A 25,093-nucleotide genomic window follows, 5' to 3' on the forward strand; every position below is an offset into this window, starting at 1 on the left:
TAATTCATTACACTTCCTGTGTACATAGGTTCTTTTTATCTTCATGCCTTCTTTTTTGTGATTTCAGCTAGTTCCATGAGGTTGTAAAATGCTTTCAGTCTTAGAAATATTTTCGTCCTTGAAATAATTGCGTAATTTACTTTTTCCGTTTAGTTTTCTTTCATCTATTTAATGTATTCCTCCAAGGTAAATACTCTTCTAAATATCTGTTCTAAAGTTTACCTGATTGCGGTTCTTTTATTTATTAACCCTTTACTTCATCCTCAGATATTATGTTGATCTTTAAGCCAGTGTCCAACTTTTAAAATATTTAAATTACTTGCTTAAGCACTTCCTTATCCCAGTAACATCCCCATCCTGGGAGGTCTGGCTATTGAAAAGACTCCTCAAGGAGATCCCCTTATCCTTCACTGGTGGTGCTATGTTGCGCAGGGAGTAGCTGCATCTTGTTTCTCTGCAAGTGTAAATTGTCCTAGTTTATAAATTTTTCAAGATAGCTCTGCTTGCAAGTCTAGAGGTTTTGCCCAAAAGAAGGGAACCGCTTAAGTGGGTCTGTTTCCATGTTTCTGCCTTTTCCGTTTTCCCGTTTTGCCGCGTCACTGAGGCCGTCACTTCCATTTTGGCTTCCCACAGCTACTGGTCCAAGTCACAGAACTTACTGCAACAGTCGTGGGTTTGAGGAGCAGAGGAGCTGATTTGTGGTTGGCACAAACATGGGCAAAACTTATACCATGCAGTATACATAAACCTCGCCTCTTCTATTTCAGCATGCTATAAATGTTATTTAAAGGCATTTTACACGGGCTCCATTGTATTTTTTGCCACAGACGACACTTGCCCAGTCTTAATCTCTTCCATGATAACTGTATCTCCTGATCTTCTAATAAACTTTCTATGTGGCTTTTAGGGTGTGCATCTTTACAGTGGAAAGAAACTGCGAGGCAGAAAATGAAATTCTACACAAATACCCTTTGTCCTTATTATTTGTCTTTTAGAAGAGAGAGGTCAGAGTCTGTTTGACAGGAGAATATATTTGCCCGTTTTCTGCAGCACCGCCGCTGGGTTTTAAACACCGATGCGCTAGTGTGCGTGCATCTGGGAAGCAGAATAGGGATGTTAAAAGATCAGCAGTGAGCGACTACGTAAGGTAGAAGTAGGTGTTTATTTAACTATGATTTGTATGAGCGTAGGATAAAAATGAGCCAGGCCGGTAGTCAACGTGTGCTTGACCTATCAAAGGTTCTTATGCTCAGAAAAATCTTAAAGTTGCCATTACAAGCGCTTCATCTCTTCCTCTCATGTGATTCAATCACTAAAAAATGTTGTAAGCAGACAGACAAAGCATACTTTTTCATGGTGCCCACTTCTATCTTCGTGCTTTCAGCCATATCAGTGGCGGCTTCAGATACTTCAGAAACAGAAAAAATGCTGCTTAGGATGAAATAGACACAGCAAGTGCCGGCTGCAGCAGACGCTGTAGGTTTTATGATCCTAAGGCGCTTCGTAATTTCTAAATCTATCATTCGTATTAAAAATACTGAATAATTAAAACCATTCCATTTTCAACAATTTATTCTTTCAATATTTTATCCTAGAATAAAGTTCACATGATGCTCCACAAATATGTAGCAAGAATGCTGCTCGCCTTGAGCAGAAATATAGAGAGAATTATAATTTCAAAAAAGAGAGAAACATTGCACTAACTGGCTTCATGGTCTCATTTATTGTAATATCCATCATTTCTTTATTTCTTTGGCAGCTCTTTATGCAGGAATTATTCTTTTCCTGAAAGCACTGAACTTTGTGCTGATTTCTGATTTTTAAAAATAAAAAATGCATTACCAGGAGTTCAAATATGGCAATGAATTATTACATTTTTTAACTCTTTGCTACCTCCGATCTATCCTAATCGGGGTAGATATAACACCGACGCTTAGCGTCACCTTCTCTGAAACGTATAAGCTGCTGCAGAGACATCAATAGGCTGTGAATTCCTGTTTTGAATGCTGAAAATGGCATTGATAGGCATTTTGCCAGATACTGTAGGCTCCACCTGTATCCGTTTTTTTCTATGTCTTCCAGATCTTCATATGTGGAAGTATGTTATCTGGATGACACATAGCTTTTATTGGCTTGACTGTGGTATACTTGGTGGATAAAGGAGAGGAAATTATATTCCTGTCCTGAGAAGATTTCTGATATTTAGAAAGTGTTCCCGTCCTGCATCAGGATGAAATCCAAACATTTTAAGGTTCATCAGGCAGGAGGCTGCCAGGCGGGGACTTCTCCGGTACGTGGGAGACCCTTCCTCTGTCACTCTCGCGTGTCTCCAGTGAGTCGTTTGAATTAGAAAGATGCAGACCGTCCCGCAGCGACACCTTCTTTCTCCCGTGCTAAGGAATTAATCAAATCCTCACCCAATTGCTGTATGGAAGCCCGATAGAGTGCTGCGCATCTTCCCTCGTCGCTGACCAGGGCGGCAGAGTAGGGATGTGAGCCTCAGTACTGCCTGGCAAAAGCCAACCTGTTAAACTGCCTGAAGGTATTTTCTTGATTTCTAGCTTTGAAATGTGTTTTCCTTTCGAAGATGATGCAAAAGTGGGTATACTTCCATAAAAAATGTTCACCAAATTGGTGTTTTCTGCGTCAGTAAAAGTTGTGAACATATGTCTTTTTGAGTTTCTTGGTTGCAGATATACGCACGTAATCCCAAGCAAGTTCCCAGTTCCAACAATCGGTGGGAATAAATATCATTTACATGATAGCAACAACAAACCTGTGCCATTCAATTGAATCTACACGTCTCAAACAAGTATTTGCACGGTCTTACTCTTTTCTGACTTTTTTTTCACCCATCTCCTCCCTGCTTTGTGACCTCCACTCCTGACATCTCCTGTATCCTACACAGTAAGCTGTAAAACTGCCTTTTTGCTTTATCTGTTGAATAATGCCATCCTTAGCTTATGTACCCTAGAAAACAATGCCAGCAGACAGTCTGGCAAGTAATTTGCCAAATGTTATTCTCACCAGCCTGTTAGGCAATTAATTTGATCTTCACTGGAGGACATACAAAATCGATATTAAATATATTGTGCTCAGATCATTCAAGTTTTATCATATTATATCCATTTTTGTTTTTCTCTTTTAGTACCACAAGGTTTTTGGTATTGCCACACTAACAGGCTAATGAAAAATAATGTAATAGGCCAATTCCTTTAGTATTTATATGAAGTAGAGGAAAATTTCTCAGTCACTGCTTGCATTAGTAAAGCCAATATTAGAATATAAATTATTCTGCTGGATTAATTGGAAAACTAGAGCCTTATAATCTTTAAAACAATATGTGCACAGTAGTGTTTAACTTTCCAGAGAATGGAGGAGAGGAAAAAAGCTACGGTAAATATGAGGTATATTAAGACATTTTCATGATGTAGTATTTCTGTTTAATCAACCCCCCTATTTAGCAACTAGTCTAAATATGTATCTTGAAATATAGTAAACACTATTTACCGTTAAAAGATTTCCACCTGTATGCATGCTGAGTAAATTAATTAATCAACACGATTTTAAAATGTATTTAATACATGGCTTTAAGAAGTTAAATTTTTAAAGATGCTGTCCTCAAGATCAGTTTTGCGTACCAGAGCTCAGCAGGCTGTTCTGTAGAGTCGCCAGTCTTTGTAATGGGTCAAAACCAGATGAAATTTGCCTTTGTTTATTCATCTTTTTCCAGTTAACAGCAGTTTAAGGAATGGACCTCAGCTAAGCAGAGAGAGCAAATCTGTTTGCCCGTTTATTCAAGAGAGCTATGGGTGAATTTCTTTGAGCTCTGTCCCGTACCTGGGTTGCAAGATGTTGGTCTGCATGACTGATTTCCAATAGTTCCAGTCCTCTTTTCACTTACCTTTCTCTTCCTAGCATTTGGATGTAAATATTAGTTGCACTGATGTAGGAATGAACTAGGGAAAATTACTAGTTTTTCAGTTCCAAACATAAACAAATATTTCCTTTCCGCCTGCATTTATTTATTTTGCATGAACCCGTCTGTTAAGGGTTGCAATACGGCAGTGAAAGACCTAAGTGACTAACAAAGAAGCATAGGTTGGACAGAGATGTTTATGTACCTTTATCTCCTCCTATATATTTGTTTATTCACCTGTTTGCTAGTCTGAAATTGATTTGTCAGGCTATGTAGATTTTTATCTACAGATTATTTTATTCTTCTTTGAGACGGTATCTCTGCATCAGTTGGTTGTTGCATTTTCAGTCTGGCCCCGGGAATCCTCAGGGAGAGCGAGACAGGGTTATACAACCAGTTACTAAGTTTTGAAAATAAAATAAGAAGCAGCTGCTAGGCTTCTGGGCTTGTTGAATTCAATTTTTCTGTATCTAACAGTGGAAACCAGCCAATTTATCCTGGCCTTTCTATTTCTTTCTCATTCTGTTTTATTTTTGGCACATTCTTTCCCAATCTCTACCATTAAAGAATTAATCCTGACTCAGGATTATTAGCCACTAATGATCATTTCATTTACTGCACAGTTTACTTTCAAAAAGGTAATTCAGAGCTGAAAAAAATGATTGTAGATTTTGTTATACTAGACATCTGTTTTCTATACAAAAAGACATACAGGCACTACTCACATGCTGTCCTTTATTGGAGGGACCACGTTTACCCTGCGAGTGTCAGAGGGAAATGAAGTACTTATGTGCAGTACAGATGTCTGATTTGAGCCTGTGTACTTCAGTATTTCAGCCATGACAAGAGTTATGATCACTTTTTGATTTTTCTACACAGGGACAAGTTTGCATGGATAAAGTAGTGTAAAGGCAACATCCTTCCTTTTCTCAGGTGACTCCCATGATATGGTTAGATATTGTTCCTATGGGGTCATCCAAACCTTGGGAAGTCAAAGGAGTTTTCGTTCACTAGTATGGAATCATAGAATCGTCTAGGTTGGAACGGGCCTTTAAGATCATTGAGTCCAACCATTAACCTAACGCTGCCAAAACCACCACTAAATCACGTCTGCCCATCTTTTAAATACCTCCAGGGATGGTGACTCCACCACTTCCCTGGGCAGCCCGTTCCAATGCTGGACAACCCTTTCCGTGAACAAGTCTTTTCTGATACCCGAGCTAAAGCTCCCCTGGGGCAACTTGAGGCCATTTCCTCTTGTCTCATCGCCTATTCCTTGTGAGAAAAGACCGACCACCCTCGCTACCCCCTCCTTTCAGGGAGCTGTAGAGAGTGAGAAGGTCTCCCCTCGGCCTCCTTTCCTCCAGGCTGAACACCCCCAGGTCCCTCAGCCACTCCTCATCAGACGTGTGCTCCAGACCCCTCACCAGCTTCGCTGCCCTTCTCTGGACTCGCTGCAGCACCTCAATGTCTGTCCTGTCATGAGGGGACCATTTGTAGTAGGAGGATTTGAGACACAGCAGAAGAACCGTGACCGCTGCGGCCTGGACAAGGGGATCTTCCCCTAGTGAAGCTGTGAGCTGGGCAGGAGACCAGGACACCCAGGGAACCCCATCTCCCACACCACCAAGCCTGGGACACTTCCCTCATCGACTACACCTTCCCAGGGAGCACAGCCTCAACAGGCAGAGCTACCAAAAACATGTAGTCATGCCAAGAAATATACCTGCTGGGAGTGAAATGGGTATATTCCAGTGGCAGCTGGATTATACTGAAACGTTTGTAGGTGTCCTTTTAATACCAACAACAGATAATTATTTTACTTGTATAAAGCATTAGGATTATATTCCCTGTAACGCGGTTTGGCATGTGTGCCATCTTGTGATATTCTGTATTGGATTGCTGTCAGCATTTTCCATAAGGCACTCTCTACTTTTAAGACAGTGTACAAATGTGCTATCCTCAAAGATTACTCAAACTGCAAGCTGAGGGTTTAGAATGCGTGAAATGCCAAAATGAAGGTCACCTGAGCAATCTGAAGCCTGCCCCTGTCAGTGGAGGTATGACATCCTTCACTTGAGCCGGGACCACGCAGACGTAACGGCGCCACTTGCAGAACGGGGAGCAGCTCCATCGGTGCCGTCGCTGGCATTTATCTACAACACTCTGTCATGGCGCATAGAAGTATCCTACGATACCATCTTTAGTTACACGAACGTGTAGTAGTCAGAGCTCGATGCAGCTGCAGCGTGTACGAGGAGGGACAACTGTGCCATATGGGACAGCGCTAATGATGGGGCTAATGTTTCCTTTGGTAAGGCTGCCTGCTAGGATTTCTATAGGTGTGAAGGAGACGTGGTGTTTGTGTGCCATCTGGGGTAGCTCCACATGGTTCGGTGAAATACGATGAAACGAGGAGAGGCTGAGAGAGCTGGGATTGCTCAGCATGGAGAAGGGAAAGCTTGGGGGCACCTTATCCCTCGGTATGGACACCTGATGGAGGGAGTAAAGATGGTGGTCTCTTCTCAGTGGTGCCCAGTGGCAGGACCAGAGACAATGGGCGCAACAGGAATGCTGAAATTCTATCAAACATAAGAAGAAAACTTCTTTTACTCCAAGGGTGGTCAAACTCTGGACCAGGTTTAACAAGGAAGTAATGGAGTCTCGGCTTTGCCCTTGGAGATACTCCAACAGGACGTGGCCATGAGCAACCTGCTCCAGGTGGCCATTGCTGTAGATGAACAACCAACCTTACATGCCAGTGACACCCCAGGATGGGGCATGCCTGGTCCCCACAGGAGACTGGGGGATTCTGGCCACAGGCCAGGCAGGAGTGGTTTTTTCTTTGGTATGAACGTGGAAGGATGTCAGATTTTTCAGCAGCCCATCATTTGCTGAAATTTGAATAAAACCTTTTGGTACCAATCAAAGTCAGCTTCCTAATTCCCCTAAATGTTCTGCGTAGATTGTGTGTTTTTTTTCTGCATGTTATGAACTGAGTGGGATTCTTTTAAAAGAAAGAAAATGAATATTTTTTAAAAATAAGAAAATTAGGGGATTATAGCAATCTCATAATAATCTGTGTTTTCAAAATACTCATCCTTCTGTGCTACCATAGTAGCCCCTTCTTAACAAACAGAGGAGGTTTTTTGTTGACAAAATATGAATTTTTTATATTCCTAAGCCACAAAGCTGTCAAATTATCAAATATAATTTCTCAGCAGATATATCTTGCGTTTGTATTTACAGAACATACATATGCCAGAGTAACCACATTTGAAAGCTTAATCCTTTAAAGTATTTACATTGGGTTTTCAACATTCATTACGGAAAGCCTTTGTAAATTGAAATAAAAAGGGGAGGAGTGAAGAGAGGGAACAAGTAGTGCATGAGCTGAAGAGCAGGATATTTTCAGTCGATGCATTTTTGGTTCCTAAGGTCTACCATGCAATCATACGCAGGTAAAACTTGCATTTACTGCATGGAAATGTTGCCAGCACGGTGATCATAAGATACTTCCTTTTGTGAATTTGGGCCTCTTGATTTTCTTGAAAAAATATTTTAATTCTTAAAATAATGAAATTCATTTCATATGGTGATTACCAAGTTATTTAAAACTATTGAAAATACGAAATCCTTTGAATATTCATCTCCAAGCTTAGACATAATGTTATTGATCCCATTCTTCCATAAAATCTACCCTCTTGAATGCCTGCACTGTTACTCTGGTACTTGGATGGCATATATGTGTACTTATGTATATATATAGGTATATATAGGTATGCCATATGCATATATATTTGAAATATGATATGCGTTTGCACATTCAAGCATACAGTGTTCTTAATTCAGAGAGCCAGGTAAGCAACTTCATGCATGCACTAGAGGTTTTGGGGGTAGTCTAAAGAAGAAATAAAAGAATGGGGACAGGATACACTCTGCAGGCAATAAGCGCATATGATCTTAGCACAATTATTTCTGTGAATGTCATTATACGAAATTATCCTTTGTGAATAAGCTTTGCTTAAGATCCTAAGCAGTTAGACTAAGAGGGGATGTGTTTTGGTCCAAATCTGAGTAAAGCACAAGTCCAGCAAACTGAAGCTGTCTAAATTATTGTTATTAGCGTTTGGGGTTTTTTGTTTAACTTATTTAAAAAGCAACAACAAAAAATCAAAATGCTTTGTTTTAAACATAAAATACTTTACACATACTTGGTTACTGAAAAGCTGAAAATATCAGTTTGGGTTAAAAAAAAAAAGTGAAATTTAAAAAAAAAATCCATATTGGAATACTATTTTTAATAAAAACTCACAGCATTTACTTATAAAATGTTGAAACTAAATGCTTTCACATTGGATCTAAATTTATAAGGCTCACCTTAATCAAAATTACTTGACAATGAACAGGCCATTTAAAATCTGCCATGTTATTCAAGATCTTTCAGCCAAAATTGTTCACCAATTAGTTTTTTTTTTTTTTTAAAAAAAGTATTTATTAAAATGCAAAGGAGAGAGTGGCAGGCGCCTTCCCTAAACCTGCCAACTGCGGGAATGTGCCAGCAATCACTGCATCTCGCAAAAGCGTTCCAGCTCTGGGATCCTGCTGATATACGTATATTTCTATGGGCCTTTTATTCTTTATGCGTTCCAGCATGTAATTCACCCCAGAATCCACTCAAATGCAGTAACAAGTCCCTGTTTAAAGAGACACCTACTCCATGACCAACAGTGGAGTGGTGGAAAGCCAGTAGGACAGGGTCTGTGGCACGAGAAGCCTCATGGGCATTCGGATGCCTTAGTCCAAGAGGAATGTTAGTGAATTAGATCAGTGTGGAAGAAAACTGTTAGAAATGTGTCGTTTCTCTCTTTTGTATCCCTTTCTTACTTTAGGATTTATAGAAACTAAAGTCCCAAGTTGCTCTTGGGAGTAAATATCTAGGTTTCGTTTCACTCTAGTTGTGTTCATCTACTGACAGACAGCTTGGCACTCTCAGAAGTGCATAATTAGTCTTCTGTTAATTGTTTAGTACACTCCCTTTTCTCTATCAGTCTGTATTGTTATCATTAATTAATTAGAAATGTCATATATATATATATGCATACACATATATATGTTTTCTCACCTAAATTGGAAACACTCACCAAACCTTTATGAAGAACATCTTTCCGTTTTTTGACACACTAACTATGACATCAACATTAATTGCGATGTAAATGGTGTTGGACCTAGAGGAGCAGTATGCAAGTTGTGTATAAAAAAAGAAATCTCAGAGATAAAATAAAATTAAAGAGCTATCCTGCTTCCACAGAAACCTAACAAACTGGACTAACTTCAGAATAAGATACGGTGACAGCTTCAACAAAGCTGGGTCAGTATGAGCCCAATTCTCTCAAATGGTCGTTATTTAAAGCTCTGCAGTTAGGAAAGAGTTGAAAGAGTGCACTGAAAAAATGAAATTTCACTGAATGATTTTTTTAAAAGAACTAACAAATGTTGAGGATATAGATCTTTCCAATTTTCTACTGTATTAGAATTGTGCACAAAAAAGGTTAAATTAAAAACAAACAAAAAAACCCAAAAACCCCAAAAACTAAACAAGAGAAGACTTCATCTTTTTGCAGCGTGTTCCTGCTGTCTGCAAGTCGTAGCCTGGCGCCTGTGAGGCTTGATTCACCGTTTTTCAAAGGCGTGGGACAGCAAACACCAATAACAGGGAGGCTGGGTAGATACTACCTCTCCTTTCTTATTGCAGCTGGAAACCTTCTAAAATTTTTGCTGTGTGCCTTCCGCTGCCCTTGACAACATCCTTCATAGCTGTGTTCGTGCCCTGGAAAAGAGTCTTTCATCATTTTATTCCAACACTTGTGAAGTTTCTATTTCAGTTCAAAACTTCTTAAATATCCTTCTAATGTCTTAACTTGATAGCTGGGACAGGTTAACCTGTGAGTCAGAGCTCTATTCTCTTCTCTTCTCTTCTCTTCTCATGACATACTTTCTAAAATGTTTCCCATGCACCGATTTCTTCAGTACATCAAAATACTGTCTCTTTTCTTTTGGCTTGCTCTTTGGAAGTCGGAGCGTAACTCTGTTGATCCCTTATAGCTGTGTCTTCCTTTCATTTTTTTTCCCCTCACGTCCATTCTTGTGGCATATAGATAATCAAAACATAAATAATAATTCTCATGGTGTCTTCCTCTATATCCTCTAGGAAATAAATCAATTTATTTTATCGATTGGGAAAATTCTGGGAGGGCATTTTTCATGGTGTTTCTGTATAAGTAAGAGAAAGGAATTTGGCAAAATTGTATTGAAATGTTCAGGTTTGATTTATTTCTTAATATGATGAAGGACACTAATTTTTGCATAGATTGTCCTGAAAGCAATATAGTTTTCCACTACAGGGGCATACAATTTTTGAATGGTTAATATTTAAGGCATTAAAATGTTAGTCACAGTCTTAAATAAATTATTGTAACCAGATGCCATCTGATTAAACTACCAGAGACTTCCCTTTAAATTTAATGCTACCATTAGAAAAATAAAACAATGCCCCACATAGAAACGGAAAGATTTTCCAGGACTTGAGATTGTGGACAAACATTGGATTTAGTTGGCTGTCTAACACTGATGTAAAACACATTTCATGGTCTATGATTTCTCATGTTGCAAAAGGTGTATTTACAAGTGAAATACGAAGTGAAACTTACAGAGATGTATATTCTTCTATTACTTAAAAATGGCAAACGTGATACCAGCTGCTGAGATTTGTTGTCTCGTGGTGAAGTATAACATGCTAGACATTGATGAAACAATTGTTTCACTGCCTGTGAAAACAATCCACAGCTGTGTCTCTCGTGAACTTCAGAAAGCAAAAAGGTAATTCATTAAAATGCTCCATAAGCTGGTAGCAAGACATTATATTTTATTTAACCGCATGATTTCTCTACCCATTGCAGCTGAGTGTGGAGTACGCTACTGACTTTGTTGGCAGTACTCTAATACATTTAAATGCATATGTTTGTTGTGGATTGAAATAAACATTTACATGTAAATTAAAATTTAAATGAATTGATTTATCGTAAGAAATCTCAAGAACTATACAAAAATTCCAATGTCCACGTATTTTCCATCTCGGGTATAGATATGCCGGTATAATCCGGTACAAAGTGATAATGTTTGTTTCGACCAGAGGTGTTTGAATTCAGGAAAGGTCCCGCACAGGGATGAGAACAGGATGTGTGATGATGGCTTGTAACTAGTGGGGAGCTTGAAAAAGGCGAAAACAAAACACCGAAAACACCTGTCTCTGCTTCACGCATGCGTTGTCTCCTCCCTCTTTGTCGACGGCTGGTCAGTCTCATCTTCGTCAAGCCGCTAATAATATTTCCCATAACTACATTCTGCAAGGAGCACCCATAAGGACAAGTACGAAGACCTCTTTTGGAGAAAATACAATAAATGGTTTCATGTGTGCTCCAGTTCAAAAGGCTGCGGGAAGCACTCGCACATGAAAAATGCTCTTTAAACCGAAGGGGACCCCAGGACCAACTGAAGCGGGGGGGCTCCACAGCTGCGAGCACACCACCTAAGAGGACAGGCGACAGCTGGCAGCGCGTAGTGGGGTTAAGTCCCGTGCAGAAAATCTGCACCTATTGAACAATGGGACGAATTTCATCTCAGTTTCATGAAATCGCATCAATTAGTTGTTTATGCGCAAACTATTGCTTTCCTTTGCCTCCTTCAGTTTACAGCGTTATTGACAAACAAGTGCATTGAGACAGAAGTTTGAAAATTACAGCAAAGGAAAATTACGGAAGAAATTGAGGGTGAATATGTGGAAAATACTTCCATGTAAATTACATGAAACGATTCTTACATCACATAAAGATAGAAGGGAATGTCAGTTAAGTTTAAGCACCTTTTTTGTGTTCTTTTCCCACTCTTGCCTTCTTACCTAATACTTGGGGAAAAAAAAAAAGACCTTCTCTACTTGTGCTGCCTGTTTTTATCGAAACTGCTCTTGGAAATAGTGTGTCTGTAAAGCTTTGCAGTGGTAATTCACCACTTTAAAAACAGATAAACTTAAGAGGTTGTGGTGCTTGAAGTCGGAATATTTCCCATGTTGGGATGTTTGAATGGCACTGTCTGTGTCTGATTTAGGTGAGATGTGAATTACGTCATCTTCTTAGCTCTGTGCCAAACACATTGCTATTTTTTGATACATAGCGACTATTAAGTATATCTGTTATTCAATATGGAAATACATATTTTCAACTATCTAATGTACATCTGTACCATTAATGTTTCATTATTTGCCAACAAAAACATACTACCTTTTCCATAGGAAATAACAATGGTGTCATTGTTTTTGGTTTTTTTCCTTCCTTGCATAGAGTTACGTGTGATGTAACATTTTTCAAGACATTAAGAAATGCATTAGATATCAAAATACTACATAAGCGCTATTAGCAATACATAAAATACCATTATAAAATTGTATTAGGGTGACCCTCTCTGCAAACTGTTCACTTTTTAGACATTGTTTTATATAAGCTTTAGAAAAGGGCATGGGTGGTCTCTCAGATAATGAGATTTTTCAAAGTTCAAAATACATCTGATTTGAATAGTATTCCTGCATTTTATTTCAATTTTGTTCATGTTTATTCTTGCTTATAATTTTTTACATAATTTTCCCCCTCTAATCGTCACGCACTTCTTGTAACTAATGAACTGTAATAAACAAACTTAGTAACTAATCAAAGAGTATCAGTTAAAGTGAATGTCTTAGTGAAACTGCTTAAAATGCGGCAATCTGCTGCAGATAAAATCTGTGTTGCTTTTGGTATTCCCTATACACATACTACTGTTTGTGTTTTATTTCTGATTTAATACGCTACTGCTTTGGTATCGACTGTGTATAGTTCCTTTTGCTCTCTAACAAGCACCTAAATGTAATACGTAGTCCCTGTTATATTTTTTAAAAGGTGCCTTCATAGGAATATGTCCGCAATTTACAAAATATATGCAACAGTGCAAGAGAAAACCACAGCGGCAAATGTGTCACCACGTGTTAAATCCAGCCCCGCTGAAATGTCCAGCATGCTTTTTGACAGGTGCACAGAAGATGATTTTTCTCTGCCTCTTTTCAAACACATCTACTGTTTCTTTACCTTTTACAGTTCAGTGTAGTGGAAAGACAAAAGTATCACACACCATAGTCCTACAGGACTCCTCTATACGTATACTCATCTATATAAATGGATGTGTTGATGCTAATTATAAGCCAGGATAGGGCATGGATTCATTGCTGAGGAAACCTGAGCTGGAATCACTGGATCTTCCCGGGGCACTGAATCCTTCTCCCCTCGCGCTTCCTTAGCTTGTGGATGCGCAAGCCAAGACTTCTTCCTCTCTTGCCTCTTATTTATGAGGAGGAACAGAAGCCCTCCCAGTGCTAGTTATCCTCTTTGATCCAAGGTCTGGGCTGACCAGCGGAAAACTTCAGCGATTCCTGTATTTAGCTGTTGTGACGTGTTTTGCCATATTTATCTGAAAAATATATACCGCTAGGGTGTTGGGGTTTTTTTTCCCCTCGATGAGCCACACGCAACACAGAAACAAATGACATACAGAGAAAAGATTTTAGGCAATTTGCTTCAGGTGGGCACGATACGTCACCTGCATTATTTGATACTTCAGCATATTTTGAAACCGTATTTCAAATGTTTAATTCTGTAAGTACGTAAGTAGCATTGGCCTATGGGCCTGAAAACTTGCAACGCTACCCTAAAGATTACAAAGGTGATCGAATTTTATTCTAAACATATGCTTTCTTTTAAATATATATAAATATATACTGAAAGTTGAGCATTCTGGACACTCGGACTCATCTTCTTATGGTTATATGGACTCTAAGCAAAATGTAGATGGTGATATGATGGATTGGTTCAAATAATTCCAGTACCCTTTTGAAATGCTGATTTTATTTAATCTTCCAAGATACAGACAGACAAAAATAAAATATATGCCACCTATCTGTTTGGAAATTTTCTCTAAAAGAGCTACGTTACTAATAATTTGAAACAACAGAGGTGTGCAGGTTGGCTGTTCAGCTGATGAAGCTTGCATTTTGAAAGTTATTCATGATGGTAATTTCATTCACATTCACATTACTTGAACCCGCTAGTTGGATTTGTACCAATTACTATTGCCAAAACAATTGTCACACATTTTAGATATGCTAGTAAAAACATGTTCCATTTTGGACAAATTTTTGCATAGTAAATGTTGACTCCTTTTCCACTCAAACGCAAACACCTGATTTCTCATCCCATTTAGAACAGCAGAGATACACTGTGGCCTTCTTGCCTACTGTCCAGCAGTCTTTTAAAAACACAATATTGTCCCCGGACTTTAAGCGCATTAAGAGTGGAAAAATGTCTAAATTAGATGAGGGACCGGGTGTTTGTCAAGCGCATTTCATAGATCTTTAATTCATGGATACTGTTAAGTGAATGCATAGAAGACATTCTTATCCTCATTGGACCTGCTTAAATGCTTTAAAAATAGACTACTTTTTGATAAAATGATAATGTAATGTATTAGTAATAACTTGTTATAAAGTGAACACTAAAGAATGTCCAAACTGGATGACATTGAAGATTTTTACCAACACGAACGTTAAAGATTCAATGAAATGTGCTGACAAGTATGAAGTCACTATCTTTAAAAGGAATCTGCTGATTTATTGCTAAGCTTCCATTAGCCAAGACTGCTAGATTTCTGTGCTATACCTCCAGCAATAACTGTTTTGAATGTATTCCATTTACTGTTTTCAGTAGTCGCCTGTCTAAGCAAACAGCTCCTCTACTTAAAAATACGCAACAAATCACATTAATTAAAATGAATCAATTCGGCTGGTAAAGTGGTGTTTTGGAAGGACTCTGAGCACCATAAATTCCAATTAAGGCTTGCACGACTTCTTCCTGGGCTTGAAGGGGCTCCGTGGTGCAGTAGCACAAGGAAAAAGGGAAACCAGTCGCCCTCTTCAGCAGCATTCACCGGGGACGCAAAGTAACCGTGCGGGGGGCTCACTTCGCCAGGGTGTGTAAACATCTCATAAGCCAGAGAGCGGAGCAGAGAGACGTCATAGCCATTGATCGCACCTAATGTTAATATTCAGATAAGGTTAAGTATGACAGTAGTCATACGTGAGTGGAGTAATAGGAAGTTAATTATTGCAAAACTTTGATCACGGACATAGAGTGTTTCTAATTTTATTCATAGTATGCTTTGCTTGTTCTGATACTTCTTCACTCCAGGCAGAAATGTGGGTTGTCAGATTCAGTTTTTAAGGTAGAGGTATGATGGATATATGCTAATTTGTACATGTTCATTGAATATATTTTTTCCTAACTGTATTTCAGCGATCAGATTGTACTACAGAGCGCTTGTTCTTTTTCTGCTTTTAGTAAGCTTTTAAATACAGTTCCAAAAAGTGCATGCCATGCTCTATTGCCAATAACAATTCTCCTCTTTCTGCAAATATGATGAATGCAATGTGCTCTTCCCAGCATTCTGTATTATATTTGATTTATTCACCCCTCCAAACTTGTATATGGCTTCTGGTTTTTGCGGTCTGAACGAGGACCTAAAAAGTGTGGGGACAGGATTAAAGTATTGCTCCTGACATGAGTTTCCTAAAAGCAGTCTTTGTTCTGCTGCTCCTCCACATCTCCTACTTTACAGGATCATCCTATGGTTCATTTATAATCTACTGGATTTGATACTTGAAAATATGATTTCTGTATTCAGTATTCATGCTTTACCTTTGGTCTTCAGCCAGTCTGAACTGGAAGCCTAAATTTTGTTATCTACTTCGAACAGAAAGAGATTAATATTAAAGGCATATCAAACTCTTAAATATCCACAAAATTTGTAAGGGAGATAGAGCCACATTACTGAGCATTATGTAGGCATAATTAGAGCGCTACAAAGTTTAGCTGACTATGTTTCAGCACTATTTCTGCATTTATTATCCTGATTTTCTTCAAGGGAATACCGTGTGACTCCTAAGGTTTTATATTTAATTAGCGACTACAGAAAATCAAAATCATCTTCATATTCTTTTACTTTTTCAGTTTTAATGGTATTAGGACTTTATCCTAATCTAGAATTGAGTATTCACACAGAGAAAGGGAAGAATCTGTTATGTTGTTTATTGCTGGGTGTGATGGGTATACCCGATGGGTAACGAAACAAAGAGCCCGTCAGTTTTGCGGTATTTTGTAACACAGTATTGTCACTGCAGGAGAATGATGACCATTCACATTAAATATTTGAGCTGTGGTGTTTGAGCCTTTGCTTTTCACTGCAAACTGACAGAGTGTTGAGTGCATCTGCTTAGCTTCCAAAACCCTCGTTAGCTCTGCCACTTTGTGAGTTTTACAAGGCTTCCACCTCTACCGACGTGCGTGATGTAAAACAGAAACTGAAAGCACTACCGCAATAAATATAAGTAAGATTTTGCAGTAGTATTTGTGACGATTGTCTCACGGCTGTGCCAGTTGTGTGGGGCAAGATTTTTTGGGGTTGCATTTTGTATAATCCAGTAATCTCCGCCGGTGTACCCGCCCCCGTTCAGGGGACGGTGAATTGTTAGTAATGAGTTTTGCATGGACTTGCTTCTTCTAAGGGCTGGTTTAAAACACAAAACAAAATTAATAAAAGGTTCTTTTTCTTTCAGGTGGGAGATGAAAGAAGGTGCAGAGCTTGAAGACGAGGAGAAAGTTATGGTGGAGCACTTAAAAAATGTTTATTTGACACAGAGCACTCCTACCTCGGAGGATAAAGAAGAATAATTACTTTGACAGGTTTCGGGTAGCACCTTTTTCTGAATTCAACATGATTAACTTAATGGCTTAGTTATAACTGACAGGACTAGAAAGCTCAGGAATATATCTCTCGAGTAGGAGTTTTAAACTGAGGAACGTTCCCCTGTTATTGTCTACTCACCCCGTGCAGGCAGCGGTTGTTCACACACGCGTGAGGCGAGCAACAATGTACGAAGATGACAGTGCCACAAAACAAGGAGGGTGTATCTCGATACCGCGGAGGCATAAACCAGAATGACAAACCCAGAACTGTTTTAAAAGTATAAAACGCTCTCTGACAATAACGCGACTTGGGGCACTTTGGTGCTAAGAAAACAGCCATGCAGTGCTTCCCTCGACTGCTTTGGAGTCAGCCTGACCCCAGTTAGCGTCGCTCAAGGACCTTTCCTCGCTCTTGGCACTTGTGTTCTAGTTAGTCCTGGCGTTAAATCACCCAAAATGTACAAAAAAGACAGGTATAGGCCACAGGTCTGCAGTCGTCTGTGAGTCGCTATGGGATGAGTATGTTTGGCCACGGTTCCCAAGCAAAACTGCATCAGCTCTACTGCCCTCGCTAATCCCAGCGCAACATCCAGTGTACCTCATGGCTTAAAAGGCGCATTGGAGAGAAACTTGTTAGCAGCTTTTAAAGTTTTGAGAAGCATCTTTTTATTGAAAAGAATTATTTACAGGCAGTGCTCGAAGGACTGTCTTTACAGTGAACTGAGAAGAGAAAACGGTAAAGAATGCAATATTTATTTCTGATAAACATAGTAAAATTTCGTTTTCAAAGTAAGCCCTGTCTGATATTCAGATTTTCGAAATATTAAATGTTTTCCTTTTCAGTAAACAAAGTCTAAAAATAGCTGAGTTAAACAGGTGGCTATTGTGACAATATTTTTTATACAGAAGGTGTGGTTAATATTTTCTCAGCTCTACTGAAATAATCCCTCATTTTGCTATTTGTTTCTTGCATTGGAAATCCACGGGAACTGTTTCCTCCGCCCGATGAAGTTCTTGCTAAGGCTGCAAACTGAGCTGCAGCTACTCCTGTTCCCACCACATCTCCTCACAGACGCTATTATGGACATAACTCAGATCACTTGAATAGGAGAAAGGCACTTTTTTTCCCAAAGACTTCAGCAGCAGCATTGGTAGCCATAACGCCTGTAGGGTCTGATCTGAAATGCCGTTTTTCCTCCTCTTAATTGCTCGGGTTTTTTATTGTGCATATAAAATATCAGACCATTTAAAATGAAAACAGGGACCAGTGCATCTTACAAATCTCCGAAGATCTTGTTACAACACTGCATCGACAAAAGTGCTGTGAGGCACTGGTGCTTCAAAAATGCTAAAAATATTATTTAAAGAATAAAACGGACTTTGTCCTCTGCCGCTGATACGGTCATTTCAGCTCATAAAGAAGTGATGAAGTGTAAAAACAATTTTCTTTGCTTTGTATTTCACCTTTGAAGATTAGTTGTGGTCTTAAGGCTTAAAACATGGCTACAGGGATCGCCTGTGATGGCAGGTACGGCATTCTCACACATGAGGCACACCTGCTCCGAGCCATGCTATTAATGCGTTAGTGCACAGGGAAGCTGGAGGTTAGAATATTCTTTCCTATTTTATCAAAATCTATTGTACGTAATTAACTTCTTGTAGAGTCGCACAAAGTGAATTTCTGTCTATGTGGTGAAACTGACTGAAATACTTTTTGTGAAGAAGCTCCCCTTCTGGGAAACGCTTGCTCTGAACAGGATAAACTTTGCAAGTGAAATAAGATAACCCAGAATAAAAAACCTCACTTACACTGAAATGGGAATGTCCATATGGGGAGTTGCTCCAAACCGGTTATTATCCTTTAAATTCACAACACACCTGGTTCTGGAATAATCTGTAAACAGTCATGTTAAAAAAAGAAATTCTTCATGCCCCTTCCTCCCTTCTCTCCCTGCCAAATTAATTCAGCAGTAACCCACTGGGTAGCACTAGGACAATTTTGTCTTTCTTAGCAAGAGTATATTTATAAACTTTTCCAATGTGGAGCTGACAAGACAGAATAAGTAGCCGGAATAAAAGCTGAACCTTTGCACAATATTTTATTCGGATGTTTTTTTTCTTTTCCAGACCTCTCTCTGCATATGTCTTTTAGACTATCTGAACGCAAGCTACTGTGTGTTTGAAATTGAACTTGTTCCTCAATCCTTGCTGAGAAATAGCAGGACTCGGTTTGTTGGCAATTTAGTGATCCTATTAACTGACCTTCAGGGTGCGAAAGAAACATCATGTTGGCAACATCACTTATGCTGAATAGATACTTCTGCAACATTCGCACTTGTTCAGTAAAATTACAGTAATAATAAGAGTTGTATAACTAAGATTGCTAAATAACATACCATTAATTTATCAAGACTGCTTACTTTAAACTTAAACCCTTAATTGAAGAAAAATGAAAGACACTTGAAAGAGCTGATCATTTTTACATTGTAAGGTGTGTAAAATTAGGAGTACTTGTAAAACAGATTGCTGCTTTCTTTGGCTTTTCTTAATGCAACAATAGTTCTATATTCGTATAAAGGTTCTGCTGATTCTAAAATTGACTTAAGATCAGGTTCGTTTTGGAGAGTGATGGGTTCATAAAGCTGCAATGTTTTGCTTGTGTATTTTATGTCCTGGCTCTTTGTCACTGCTTGTTGACCCAAGAATGTCTCACATTTATGTTTAGCCTCAATAAATGAAGGCAACAGGATCCAGATTTGCTGGCTGCAGTGTGGGCTCTGTGTTGGGTGACTCCTGCAGACTGACCACGTTAACTGCTCCTGGAAAGGTAGTCAAAAATGAGGATTAAAGTCTGTTGTGTACAGCGGACCTTTCTGAATGGGCAAAAGCCGTCCCCGTTAGCTTAAAAGGAAATTATTATATTTATACAAATGAATTGGATCTGATAGCAGAAAGTAGGTAACAGTGCATTATCATTAATGCTTAAACCTCATTCTCATTTAACATTTTAGTATGCTTAGCCCTTTTTTACAAAACAGGCTTAAACAGGAGACTTCATGGCATGGAATATCTCTAACTACATTTTTTTAGTATCCAGTTCAGGGTGCTCCAAATCTTAACGTCTTGTAACTTTTGAAAGGCAGTTAATAGAAGTAGAAGCAGGGCAAAAACTGAGATACCATTAATAGTAATGAAACTAGGGAAAGACAGGAGAGAGAGAATTTGGGGAAAAGACAGGCACTAAGACATAGCCCTGCCTTTTAGTGACTGCTGTCCTGACAAACAGTGTCCCGTAGATCATGCTTTATTCCAGGAGAGGGCTTTTGTGGACACCACAGGCAACAAAGCTATTTGTTCTGGAAATACACACGGCGGCAAATGGATGTTCTCTAATTCATCTCTACATCCTCACAGCAGTGCCAGGTAGGCATGAGGCTGGCTTCTTCCAATTAGCTTCCTCTGACAGAAATATTCCATTTCCCTCTCAGCTGGGAGGTCTTCACAAAATACTACTGAGTCTTATCTACAGTAAGATACCAATTATGTGCTGATACAAAACTATTTTATGGAACTCCTTAAAAATACATGCAATCATTTTTAGTGACAGGCACTATTCAAACTTCCAAGGCAACAGTCGCAAGAGTGAGGAATTAGACCCATTGCCCAATTAGGCATGAAATGAGAGAGTAACTTGATGGCATTGGGGAGATTTCTAAGCGATCGTATAGATCTTGAGGAGGTCCTGGCTGGTGCAAAGCCGCTTCTCTGTAGTAACTGTCCACGTTGTAAAGAGTTGTAAGAGTGGAAGCAGAAGCTCTGAAACTATTTCAACTGTAAGGCCCATGAAACAGGCAAGGGTGAGCTTGCTTTCTCCTCTGCCTGTGGGCTCCCAACATTTGGGAAGCAGACTAAACCGAGTGACATTGCCAGCCAGGCAGTACAAGAAAAGCATGCAAGGTCTTGAGCAGGTTGGATATCACTGAGGGCCTTGTAATACCCATCAGTAAAATGATGAAGGAACCAGATTACTCCTCTCTAGCCACAGCATTTGAGAATAGACTACTAGCTGTTATTGCAGCAAGTGAAACAATGATATACGGCTGACCAAAAACACTCTAAAAAGCAAGGAATCCTGCAAACAAGCAAAAATAAATCCAAACCCTTTTTTCCTTTTCCTGAAAAAGTGATTCTGTAACAAGTCTCTCAGGAAGAATTGGCAATTACCATGTAGTAATGACATAAAGTGACCCTCTGAATTAAGATTGTATGTCTAAATTTCGTAGACGACTCTACCAAGGCTGACAAGGAGACACTCAAGCCACGGCTAGTGCAAATTTGATGACTACCAGATTAAGCCCTTTAGATCCATGACAACTGCAGCTGTTAGGATGCTACTGAGGAGATCTCTGAGGAGATACTTTATAATATCTCCTACTGAAAAAAGTGGTTTAATGTTGAAATAGCTCATAATCCAGCTTCTATAGTAAAGTGATCCATGCTCCAACGAACAACAGTCTCAGTGTCTACACACCCCTGAGTCACATCCATTCTCTATGTAGAAATAAGACAACTGCATAATGGTGACCACATTCAACAGGTATGACCATGGTGGAGGTTTGCTGCAACAGCACACAACTTTGTCTTTCTTTTCAGGAAAGCTCTTTAGAAAAATAATTTCTTTTCAGCTCTCCCAATAAATAAATACAGTAATGAAAATTACTCTTGTAAAACAAGCACTCACTCATTAGAAAACACCTGATGAGTGATTACCAATGCACCCATGTGTCTTCCCTATGATAACTGTTAATGACATGGTCATATATACTTGTCCCTAGATGAACTCACTAGAGGACAGAAATATGGTTGCACAACCAACTTAGGTAAATTTGTAATTACCTAATATCCAACTACTTTATTTTTTTGTCCCATAATCTGTCTTTTCTATGTAAAAAGTCTAATAACTTTTGGATATTTGGATATTTGGCCTTCATATGGTTTGAAGAAGCCACGAAAATTTATTGTCATTTAGACAATTATTCTGTCACCTGATGACCCCTCCCCACCCAGGAAGGGGAACTGGGAAAAAACAAGGAAACCCGGGGGTTGAAATATAAACAGATTTAATACAATACTACTAAATAATTAACATTAATAATACTAAAGAACCAATATTGATCCTGATAACATTATAAAATATACAAGGATTATACTCAGCCAATCATCAAGAGAGCAGACTTCGGCCTCTTGGGGGTCTTCTTGGTAGGTTTCCACACTGGTAGGGTAGGGTTCCATAAAGCACTGGAGGGAAGAGGGGCCCAAGGCCCAAGGAAGCTAGTTAATATTCAAGGATCACCTCCTCCAATCTGAGGAGCATTGTATCCCAAGAAAGAAGTCAGGCAAAAAAAAAGCCAGGAGGCCTGCATGGATGAACAAGGAGCTTCTGGACACAATGAAAAGCAAAAAGGAGGCCTACGGTGGGTGGAAGCAAGGACTGGGGGCCTGGGAGGAATACAGAGAAACTGTTCAAACAGCCAGGGATTGTGTTAGAAAAGCCAAAGCCCTGACAGAGTTAAATCTGGACAGGGATGTCAAATTTCTATAGGTATGTAAGTGACATCAGAGAGACTAGGGAAAATGTAGGCCCACTCAGGAAGGAAACAGGAGACATAATCACCCACGATGTGGACAAGGCTGAGGTACTCATTGCCTTTTTTGCCTTAGTCTTCACCAGGAAGTGCTCCAGCCATATCGCCCAAGTTGCAGAAGGCAAAGGCAGGGGCTGTGAGAATGAAGAACTGACCACTGCTGATCTAGTACAAGACTAAATAAGGAACCTGAAGGTACACAAGTCCATTGGACCTGATGAAATCCATCTGTGGGTCCTGAGGCAACTGGCAGATGAAGCCACTTCCGATTATATTTGAGAAGTTGTGGCAGTCCGGTTAAGTTCCTGCTGACTGGAAAAGGGGAAACATAACCCCCATGTTCAAAAAGGGAAAAAAGGAATACCCAGGGGACTGTAGGCCAGTCAGTCTCACCTCTGTGACTGGCAAGATCGTGGAGCAGATCCTCCTGGAAACTATGCTAAGTCATGTGGAAACTAAGGAGGTGATCAGTGACAGTGACATGGCTTCACCAAGGGCAAGTCATGCCCAACAAATTTGGTGACCTTCCATGACAACATTACAGCATTGGTCGATATGGGAAGAGCAACTGATGTCATCTACCTGGACTTGTGAAAGTATTTGACACTGTCCTGTACAACATCCTGATCTCTAATTGGTGCATAAGAAACTGGCTGGATGGCCGCACTCAAAGGGTTGACGTCAATGGCTCAATGTCCAAGTGCCGAGCAGTGATGAGTGGTGTTCCTCAGGGGTCAGTGCTGGGACCAGTGCTATTTAACATCTTTGCCAAAGACATGGACAGTGGGATTGAGTGCACCCACAGCAAGTTTACCAGCAACACCAAGCTGTGTGTGGTCGGTATGCTCAAGGGAAGGGATGCCATCCAGCATCCCTGGACAGGACAGGTGGGCCAATGCCAACCTCATGAAGTTCAGCCAGGCCAAGTGCAATGTCCTGCACCTGGGTCGTGGCAATCCCAAACACAAATCCAGGCTGGGCAGAGAATGGATTGAGAGAAGCCCTGAGGAGAAGCTCTTGGGAGTGTTGGTGGATGAGAAGCTCAACATGAGCCGGCAATGTGCGATCGCAGCCCAGAAAGCCACCAGCATCCTGGGCTGCATCAGAAGAAGTGTAGCCAGCAGGTGAAGGGAGGTGATTACGCCCCTCTACTCCGCTGTGGTGAGACCCCACCTGGAGTACTGCATGCAGCTCTGGGGTCCCCAATATAGAAAGGACATGGACCTGTTGGACCTGGTCCAGAGGAGGTCATGAGGATGATCCAAGGGCTGGAGCACCTCTCCTATGAGGAGAGGCTGAGAGAGTTGGGGGTGTTCAGCCTGGAGAAGAGAAGGCTCCGGGGAGATCTTATTGCGGCCTTCCAGTCGCTACAGGGGGCCTACAGGAGAGCTGGGGAAGGGCTTTTTACTCGGGCATGTAGTGACAGGACGAGGGAGAATGGCTTTAAACTGGAAGAAGGGAGATTTAGATTAGACACTAGGAAGAAATTTTTCACTCTGAGGGCGGTGAGACACTGGCCCAGGTTGCCCAGAGAAGCTGTTGAGGCCCCATCCCTGGAGGTGTTCAAGACCAGGCTAAAGGGGTCTTTGAGCAATGTGGTCTAGTGGGAGGTGTCCCTGCCGGGGGATGGAACTAGATGATCTTTAAGGTCCCTTCCAACCTAAACCACTCTGTGATTCTATAATTCTATATCCATAGGAAGCTGTGCACTCCCAGCAGTGAGCAGTGAATGTGGGACACTGTAAGCGCTGCACCTTCAGGAGGAAGGGAGAAGCTCAGGGGTCCGGTGCCAGGGCAAGAAGTTCTCTGGATGGCAGCCACCAAGGAAGAGAGAGAGCTCCTCAGCAAACTTTGTTATTTATACTGAATGTGACATTTATAGTATGAAATAATCCTGTTGGCCAGCTTGGGTCAAGTGCCTGGGTCTCACTCCTCCTCATCCCCGCACCTGGTGAGCTTGAAAACACTGAGACCTTGGAACCCACACACCATAGCTGGCTGTAAAGTAAATATTTTCACAAATTCAGGCACTGGAGTCTTCTAAAAGTCCAGTTTTCCCTAGCATTAGAAGAGAACTTACTGAAAAGTAAAATCACTGAAAAAGAAATTAATCCTGTGTTGCTCAAACCAGGACAATAAAGAAATAGCATCACATAGCTCTTCATGTGTCATCTCAACTCTGTTTTGTTTTCCACCTCAATATTTTCTTTCAGACATCCTTGAAAAACTTACTGGTTAATATTTGTTATAATTTAGAATGTGGGTACTGCTGGCACTCAGCTATACATGGGTAGATAATTCATTTTCTAGACTAACTGTCATACAGACTTAAAGCAGTGTAGGTCCTCTCTGGGTAATTATTTCAGGTTTAGGGTTATCTGAACACTTCTGCTCCTAATGTCCCACATGCATTTTCTAATAGCTATGTTTTTCCATTGTTCTAAGCTACCTGTGTTACCTGGGATAGTGGAAGCTATTTGTATGCTTTGGTGTTTGAGAGTCATTTATGTTTTTTACTTAAACTAATGTATTTTGCCCCGCATTTTATTTCCTTTAAGTTCTCTGAACTTTTAATTTACACTCTGTGTAAATAGCACATCTGTGTTCACAACCTACAAACACCTATTTACATATCAATAAAGACTATGCCT

The 25,093-nt window shown here is 40.0% G+C and overlaps 1 protein-coding gene across 1 annotated transcript in view; it reads left to right on the forward strand.

Annotated features, from left to right (window-relative positions):
* KIAA0825 overlaps positions 1–16,782 on the forward strand; it is a gene marked incomplete at both ends in the record, with an annotated part of 215,425 nt that extends 198,643 nt beyond the window's left edge. The window contains one exon of the mRNA XM_082497577.1: positions 16,668–16,782. Within this exon, the coding sequence (XP_082353703.1) occupies positions 16,668–16,782 (115 nt within the window). The remainder of the gene's footprint in view (positions 1–16,667) is intronic.
* Positions 16,783–25,093: the final 8,311 nt, after the last annotated feature.

This window comes from Vanellus vanellus (assembly GCF_965231255.1).
Source record: "Vanellus vanellus genome assembly, chromosome: Z".
Taxonomy (NCBI): Eukaryota; Metazoa; Chordata; class Aves; order Charadriiformes; family Charadriidae; genus Vanellus; species Vanellus vanellus.